Source organism: Pistacia vera, unplaced genomic scaffold, assembly GCF_008641045.1.
Source record: "Pistacia vera cultivar Batoury unplaced genomic scaffold, PisVer_v2 Contig14, whole genome shotgun sequence".
NCBI lineage: Eukaryota > Viridiplantae > Streptophyta > Magnoliopsida > Sapindales > Anacardiaceae > Pistacia > Pistacia vera.
In genome coordinates this window covers 714,519-723,805 of record NW_022195466.1, presented here as the reverse complement: position 1 = coordinate 723,805, position 9,287 = coordinate 714,519, and the positions used below count along the sequence as shown (strand labels likewise).

The 9,287-nt window shown below is 31.4% G+C and overlaps 1 protein-coding gene across 1 annotated transcript; it reads left to right on the top strand.

The window, feature by feature from the left end:
- The first annotated feature begins 454 nt into the window (after positions 1-454).
- Positions 455-2,995, top strand: LOC116123050. The gene is made up of 3 exons (XM_031408841.1): positions 455-627; positions 2,154-2,434; positions 2,576-2,995. The coding sequence occupies exons 1-2, from the start codon at positions 552-554 to the stop codon at positions 2,393-2,395; spliced, it is 318 nt and encodes a 105-aa protein (XP_031264701.1). The 5' UTR covers positions 455-551; the 3' UTR covers positions 2,396-2,434; positions 2,576-2,995.
- Positions 2,996-9,287: the final 6,292 nt, after the last annotated feature.

Below are 9,287 nucleotides of genomic sequence, written 5' to 3'. Positions count from 1 at the left end.
TAATAATTGTTTAATTGAATATTTTTTTTTTTGGGTGATAAGGGTGTCCAGAAGTTAAAGGACAAATAAATCTTCAATAGTCATCTTCATTAACAATAAAAGAAAATCAAACTCAGAATCTCTTAAATAATACATCAAGAATTTCTATTCAACCATCCGACCACCATAGGCGGTTTGATTGAGATATTATACTTAAAGAAAATTCAATTGGTTGAAATATTTCAAAAGAATATAATATATATTTTTTATATTTAGGGTGATTCAAATTATATCAAACGGTATTCATATCTTAGGGTTATATTCTCATTTTTAAATATTATTAAATATATTTTAATTTTTAAAAATTATTTCGGATTTTTATATTTCAAAATCCAAACAACACGCATGCTTTATTTGACCAATATATAACAAGAATAAAGTGCACACTGGCGAAACTACGTCGTATTAAAGACATAAAAATGCATTCAGAACATTGACAAATATTCTTGCGTTTCAAATTTTACTTTTTCAAAAACGACAGCTTCAAGCGATCTGCCCACACAGAGCGAGCAATGAGTGAAATCTGGAGACGAAGATCGTTGCGTCCTCTACTATTATTCTTCTTCTTTTCTCTACAATTCCTCTCCGGTTCGTCTCGATTTCCAATTTATTTCAAAAAAATCAGTTTTTTTTTTTTTTTCATTAATTTCGTAGCTAATTATTATATCTTTGTTTGCTTGCATTAACTCGTTGAAATTATTCAAATCTGGTGTGGTTTTTGTTCGTTTGTTTATTTGATTAATCTGTGTTGTTAGAAAAATATGGGAAATTTGAATTAAATCTGAATTTGTGTAAGGTATAGATATGAATTGAACTGTTTGATGGCTGCAATTTACACTTTTGTCATTTGGGTGTAAGATTTGGCTAAGAATTTGGAAATTGGAAGGGATCAGAATGAATTGAATCGTTTTATGCATTTAAGGTGCAGTGAATATCATGAATTGTCTGTGGCTTTGATGAAGGTGCTAGTATTGGTGGAGGTAGTGGAAATGACAGGTGTCAGCGTTGAGATAGGGTTGAGGGCGGTGATGGGTGAAGGTGGAAGTGGGATCTTGTTTATTTGTTTTGAGTTTGAATCGGGTTTGATAAAAATTTTGTAATGACTTGTGCCGTATTGAGTTTTTGATGTAAAATACATATGATCTTGTTTATGGTATCATAGTTACTATTATATGACGTTCAAATGAAAATAAAGGTGGTAATGGCTGAGTGTTATAGCTGATGGTAGTGATGTGGGTAATTGCTATAATTATGATGGTGGTGCTAGGGGTAATCGTGATAATATTATTTATGGCTGTAGTTGTGGTGATGTAATATTGATGGTTGTGGGGTATGGCTATGGGGAATTGTGGTTTCACTGGAGCGTATTCATGGGGATTGGGCCCATTGGGGTACTTTCATTGAAGTTTCTGAAATTTTACGAATTGAACATGCTTTACATTTAGCTTCAAGTTTTTATTTTGTTAAGTGCTTCATGTAATGTGCGGATAAGTGCATGAATAATGTGGTGGAAGAAAGTGTTATTAGATGCACCTAAAGGAATTAAGTGAACGTTCTCAAACAACTTTATTTAGAAGGCTAATATACAAAGCTTATATACTGCTTTAAAATAAATTCCTATTCTAAGCAATTGCCATGGATAAACCACTCAGAGTATGATGCTCCTTATACTTTGGTATATGCATACTTATATTTCTGGTTGCTTTCAGGTACTTCTACAGTCTTCCAAAGTCAGAATCTTGAGAATAAACCTTTTGATAAATGCACTATCTGCTGCATAAGCTGGTTAGATTTATTTTAGGTACCATTGATTTGGATGATGTTTAGGCAACATCCAAACATAAGAACTGACACAACTCCACCTATTCTATTTCCTCTAGGGGTTGGCTTTTATTTGTATTGACTACATTTCATTTTATTAACACTGATTTCTGGCTGAAGTGAATTGGAGCAGTGCTTTATTTTCTGTTTACCAAGTTCATGTCAAGCATGATCCCCAGTTTCGCAATCTTTAAGCCCATCATAAGCATTGAGTATATTAAGTTGAATTGGCATCAGATTTACAATTTCTGATAAGAGTTTTCACTTATATTCTTTTTATGTTATTTTTTCAGCCTTGTCCGATGGCTCTTTGAATTCAGAACTGGGGAACCAAGCTAAAACTCATGGTAATTCCCATAGCAAAACCGGGGCCAAGGTACTAATTGTTTTACTTGCAGTTGTGGCAGTGGGTTTGTTTTCTTTTTTCCTTTTCAAGCTATGGCAAAGGAAGAAAAGAGAAGAGCAGTATGCTCGTCTTTTGAAGTTGTTTGAAGAGGATGATGAGCTTGAGGTTGAACTTGGCCTCCGGGACTGACATATTTCACCTGTAGAAACCAATTTCCTCTTATATCAGGTTATGACAATTTACTCTGTTTTCCTGGTTCTCATTTGCTATGATTTTGTTCCTTCTCTTTCACAAGTGGTAGTATGTGGTCTTTAATATTCACTGTGCATACTCTTGACATTATTTCTTTTAATGGTGGAATTCTTGCAGGCTTAAGTGCCATGCAGTATTCGGAAAACTTATTTCTTTGGTGGCCCTGATTGGGATATGGAGATATCTTGTGGCGAGATTAGGTATTGTGCGATTATAAATTGTAGTAGCTATGATGATTATATTCAAATTAAAACTTTTTATGAATTTAATATCTTTGTCATTAGAGAAGGGAAGAACACCACTTTGTATGAGATTTTTTTTTTTTTTTTTTTTGGGGGGGGGGGGGGGGGGGGGGGGGTTGGGTTTATTCACATTTTGTAAAAATACACTCAATATTCATTTACATGTGTAAAAGTATTTAAGATTTTGATGCATTGAAGAAGTGTAAAACTGAAGGGTTATCTTGGTGTGCCTTGAAGCTGCTTAAAAGGCATATACCCATTATTTGTTTGCTTGAATAAAAGATGAATTTTAAAAGTGTAGTTAAAAGACTTTTGGTGGTTGGTAGACCAAACTTGTTTAGACAATCAATTTGGTTGGCAGCTTGCTTCATCAAAACACCGAGTGTCAAATTCATTTTGTTGTTGAATTTTGTTTGTGGAGGAATATTGTTGTGGAATTATTTATTTAGGGTTTTCTTGTACATAAAGTAAAAGAGTGGTTTAAGACATAGGATAGTCTTACAATCCCATTTTGCTGATTTGGTGAGACAGTCCATTAAAACAATGACATGCATTATTCTTTTCCAAAAAAAACCATCGTGATGGTGTTGTAGAGGAAGGTTACTGGTGAATCATGGTGACGTTTTAATGAAAGAGAATATTTAATATATATGGGACAACACATGATATTATTTAATTTGTCGATCTAACTATGTTGTTAAAACAAGGTGATGAGATTGTCTTATATAAGTTTTTTTTTTAATTTTTTTTTTTATGGTTTGAACCTTATAATTAAACTAGTTGAAAGTCTCACCCGTTGTACGGGTTGCTTATGATATTGGTTTTGACACAGCGTTTGTTTGAATAATTGGATGTTTTGATATCTACTATTGAGGTACATACATTGTATAGGTATCAAATTAAATATTTTAATTATATATAGTTTTACATTATAATTTTATTCTGAGGTGTCATTTTTTAGCGTCAAAATGTCTTAACGTTTTAAAATGATGTCATTTCATACATTGTTTTAAATAACTTATCATTTTTTTTAAAGTGTGATTCGACTACAATTGGAAAGGTTTATAGTTAGTCAAATTAATCGTATAATATATCAAATTAAAGTCTCGTCTGTCTAGTTTCTAAAGATTCAAATCACTCATCAATTGAATTTTTATTGGGCAAGTTATGGCCTATTATTACTGACTGTTCAGTGGAAACCGAGAAACAGGGGAAACCAAAATGTGTGTGATGATAAAATGAATGGTTTGACAGCGGGTCTANGACCTTTTGAACTTTGATGCTCATTTTTACTTGAAGCTTAGGTGGTAAAGGTTCTGAGTTGCACTCAACAATGTTTATAGGTAAAAAACGCGCTTGCCTGTCTAATATTTTATTTATTTATTTTTTGTTGGGCTAGTCGGATATGTGATATGATAACCTATAAGCCATACTTAATCAAAGTTATTTCATAAGATAATCTTCTACTTAAGGTCAGAGCAATTTGTTTACACAAGATCAAGGACAGATACAAAATGCAGTTTCTTCATTTGTAATGAGCCGGTCAGCCAATTTTTAATTATCTCTTCTTATCTTGTCTCTTTGTGAACATTTCTTCCCCCTATAAGAGAGGGCATGTTGTTATGCATGTGACTTGAACTGAGGTTTTAAAGGGGCATGAATTAGGGGTGTTAAAAAAAATGCAAAAACCAAACCAAACCAGTAACCAAACCGGTTTTCCGATTATCCAAAAAATCAGTTCAATTTCAGTTTAAAGAAATACAAAAACCAATTTTCCAGTTCGGTCAACGGTTAGCGAGAATATGAGAACCGGTTAACTGAAACCGGTTTTATAAAGCGGTTTATTATAAAAATATAAAATTAAAAAAAATCTGGTTTATTATAAAAAATTTTAAATTAAAAAATATATAAAATACTAAATTAAAACCGGTTTTTACTAATGCTTAACCGGTTTTTCGGTTAATCGAAAAATCGGTTTTCCAATTAATCGATTTTGTTTCGATTTAAGAAAATTGAACTGAAAACCGGTTCGGTTCACAAAATCGGTTCGGTTAATCGAAAAATCGGTTTTCCCCTTAACCGATTTAGTTTCAGTTCAAGAAAATTGAACCAAAAAACCGGTTCGGTTAATCGGTTTTGTAGCATGAATCACATATAACCATGTAACTTGCAGGAAATGAACTCCTTGAAGCAAAGTAACCCTAAGGATACATTTCTAGGAACATGTGATATTTGGCTTTCAAATGTATAATACATTCCAATTGCTTTAGCGATGACCGTGTCTTAGATAAGAAATCTTTATCCATTCAATTCATTATGCCGCCAGTCTTTTGTTGTTTTTCTTGCTTTCGTTGCAGTATGGATCATGCTTTAAACTTTTCCTTCAACTTTTCCCAAAATAAGTAAAATAAGTTAAGACAAAATGATATTATTTATTATAGAAACACCTTCGTTGTAAGCATTTAATATTTCTCAGTTCGTTCAAAATGTGATTAGTTTTTGTTATTCATTTCGGTTTTACAGGGTTTGATGAGTACATGAACTGGTTCTGGATGATGCTGAAGAAGTCCACCTCAAGAAAAAGACCAGAAAGTCATAGATGATTATTTTCTCGCTTTTCTTTAATCCTCTAATCCGATGCCGATACTCTAAATTCTTTCTTTACTTTTGCAGGAAGAATTCTTCTCAAAGGAGACAACATAACTCTGGATGAACACGTAGTAAAAGTGGAACAACTTTCACTTCTCTTGCTTCGTTTGCTATTAATGAATTTCTTCTTCTCATTGCGGGGGAAGTGATGATTATAAGCGATTATTTTATCGGCATTACGCGCTTCTAATTAGCGTGTGATTGAGCAATTTAGTCTAGCTAATCTTTTATTAACTGGATGTATTTCATGTATGATGAGGCTTTAGAAGAGGCATTAGACATTAGATTGTCACTAGTGTTATCCTTATGGTGTGATTATTCTACCATTTACCTTTGTGGTTGTACTTTCTATTTGCATCAAAATGATAGATTAGTAACCTTAGTGGCAAAGAATATTATTCAAGATTTAAATTTGGTTATTTCTATTGCTTCGAAGAATAATTATAATTGGACAATTTTATTAAAAAGAATTGTAATACAAGGAAACTGAAATTTTTTTGATGTAATTTGATTTTATACAGTAAAACCTCTCTATAGTGATATCTATATAAGAATAAACTCTATATAATCATAAAAAATTTAGTATTAATCTAGGATAGTTATAAATAAGAATAAATTAACATTACAATAACTTATAATTTTTCTAATCTCCGTCCTAAGGAAAGTTGTATTCACATATAATAATTATCTGTATATTACAAAAAAAAAAAATAATATATAATATATATATATATGTTTGTACATTAAAGGTTTAGATGAAATAAAACATTTTAAAATTATTTGGAATAATGATTATGTTTTAGAGTTGTACCACATTTCTAACTTGGGGTATGTAATATCTCGATAGCGAACACTTTCTTGTTGATGCAAAATATTTCTAACTTCTCAAGTATTTTAGAGCTTCATGGCTCAAACTTTTTGTATTTCTGTACTATCATCCTTAAGATTATTTCATTTTCTTATTGTCTAATGTTAGCAAGATTTTCTTCAATTAAAGCATACACGATTTATTGCTTATTGGATGATTGAGGAAACAAATATCCATTTGATTAGTGTGAGTTGTCGAATTTGATCACTCAATTCTGTAGTGACTATTTTATTCTCCTTATCCACTTCATTGTAATTTACAATTTATTGACATTGGGGTTCTAATTTTGCAGTGCTTAAACAATTGGCAATTGTCTAGTTAATCAATGACTATGTGGCAACTGCATTTACAATTCACAAAGATACTTATTTTTTATGATTCCAATATATGATCTTCTATATTTCAAAAGTGTGTGATAATGCATTCGATAATAACCTTGAAATTTCTAATATGCCTACACACCGACTGGATTTTAGAATGCTACCTACACGTAAGAGAATAATAGTTGTGTGATAAGTGGGGTGGGGGGGGGGGGAGAGGGGGAAGGGAGGAGTTAGGCTCCGTTTGTTTCATTTGGGTAACTATTATTAGTATTCAAAAAAGTTAAACAGTAAAATGTCATTATTCCCAAATATTACTATTTTTACATTCTTTTTAAACCTCCTAAATTATAAATTAACAAACACCCCCAAATATTTTTTTGAAATTACAAAAACACTTGGCCACCTCTGCAACGGTGGCGGCTGTCGTATTAATGGGTGGGTTAGGGGTATTTTGTTGACTTTTAATATTTATTATAGGGGTGTTTAGTAAATAAACAAACATAGAAGATATTTTGTTAATTTCCAAATCCACATCATAATACCCACCCAATTTAACTTTTTTCAAAAGATTATTCTAAAATCTATCATATAATGAACGGAGCCATAATTTTTGTATTACACATCTATTAAGTTATAACCTTTTTATAGTAATAAATTAATTTGATTCTACCATTATAAATTAGAGAGGTTTTACTGTTATATATTACCAATATTAGTATATAAAATTATTAGAATTGACATCTAGATTAACATTTTTTTAGTGTAATCTAATTTTTTTTATTCTTATAATTTATATATAACTTATATTATATAAAAAAAAAATTGAACTGACATCAAATGAAAAATATTTTCTGTATTTTATTTTATTCTTTAGACATTTTTAAGAAATTATTTTATTTCACAAACAATATTTATCTTTGAAAAAAAAAAAAAACAGGGTTAGATTTGCTATCTAATTTAACAGCGAAAACTAGTGGCAGGGGTGGGTGTATTGTTGTGTCGGAAAAAAGTGACGGCAAGTGTTTTTGATGTTTCAGGGTGTATTTGTTAAACCTGTTATAACACTCATTCCCTTATTAGAAGTAAGTAGTGTATTTAGTTAATCAATTTTGTAATAATTGTTAATTGTTTTTTTTTTTTTTTTTGGTGATCAGGGTGTCCATAAGTTAAAGGACAAATATATCTTCAATAGTCATCTCCATTAGCAATAGAAGAAAATTAAATTAAATCCTTAAGAATATATAAGAATTTCTATTCAACTATCCGACACTCGCGGGTGGTTGATTGAGATATTATACTTAAAGAAAATTCAATGGTTGAAATATTTCAAAAGAATATAATATATATTTTATATTTAGGGTGGTTCAAATATATCAAACGTATTCAATCTAGGGTTATATTCTCATTTTAAAATTATAAATATATTTTAATTTTTAAAAATTATTTCGGATTTTTATATTTCAAAATCCAAACAACACGCCTGCTTTATTTGACAATATATAACAAGAATAAAGTGCACACTGGCGAACTACGTCGTATTAAAGACATAAAAATGCGTTCAGAACATTGACAATATTCTTGCGTTTCAAATTTTATTTTTCAAAAACGACAGCTTCAAGCGATCTCACACAGAGCGAGCATGAGTGAAATCTGGAGACGAAGATCGTTGCGTCCTCTACTATTATTCTTCTTCTTTTCTCTACAATTCCTCTCCGGTTCGTCCGATTTCCATTATTTCAAAAAAATCAGTTTTTTTTTTCATTAATTCGTACGTACTTTATTATATCTTTGTTTGCTTGCATTAACTCGTTGAAATTATTCAAATCTGGTGTGGTTTTGTTCGTTTGTTTATTTGTAATCTGTGTTGTTGGAAAATATGGGAAATTTGAATTAATCTGAATTTGTGTAAGGTATAGGTATGAATTGAACAGTTTGATGGGTGCAATTTACACTTTTGTCATTGGGTGTAAGATTTGGCTAAGAATTTGGAATTGGAAGGGATCAGAATGAATTGAATCGTTTTATGCATTTAAGGTGCAGTGAATATCATGAATTGTCTGTGGCTTTGATGAAGGTGCTAGTATTGGTGGAGGTAGGGAAGTGACAGGTGTCAGCGTTGAGATAGGGTTGAGGGCGGTGATGGTGAAGGTGGAAGTGGGATCTTGTTTATTTGTTTTGAGTTTGAATCGGGTTTGATAAAAATTGTAATGACTTGTGCCGTATTGAGTTTTTGATGTAAAATAATATGATCTTGTTTATGGTATCATAGTTACATTTTATGACGTTAAATGAAAATAAAGGTGGTAATGGCTGGTGTATAGCTGATGGTAGTGATGTGGGTAATTGCTATAATTATGATGGTGGTGCTAGGGGTAATCGTGATAATATTATTTATGGCTGTAGTGTGGTGATGTAATATTGATGGTTGTGGGGTATGGCTATGGGGAATTGTGGTTTCACTGGAGGTATTCATGGGGATTGGGCCCATTGGGGTACTTTCATTGAAGTTTCTGAAATTACGAATTGAACTGCTTTACATTTAGCTTCAAGTTTTATTTTGTTAAGTGCTGCATAACGTGCGGAAGTGCATGAATAATGTGGTGGAGGAAAGTGTTATTAGATGCACCTAAAGGAATTAGTGGAACGTTCTCAAACAACTTTATTTAGAAGGCTATAACAAAGCTTATATACTGCTTTAAATAAATTCCTATTTTAAGCAATTGCCGTGATAAACCACCAGAGTATGA

What these genes read in the sequence shown, in the direction of transcription:
- LOC116123050 (XM_031408841.1), top strand. Translation starts at nt 552, where the DNA reads ATGAGTGAAATCTGGAGACGAAGATCGTTGCGTCCTCTACTATTATTC. An exon ending in TTCTCTACAATTCCTCTCCG is followed by an intron (nt 628 to 2,153) that starts GTTCGTCTCGAT and finishes TTATTTTTTCAG; the next exon opens with CCTTGTCCGATGGCTCTTTG.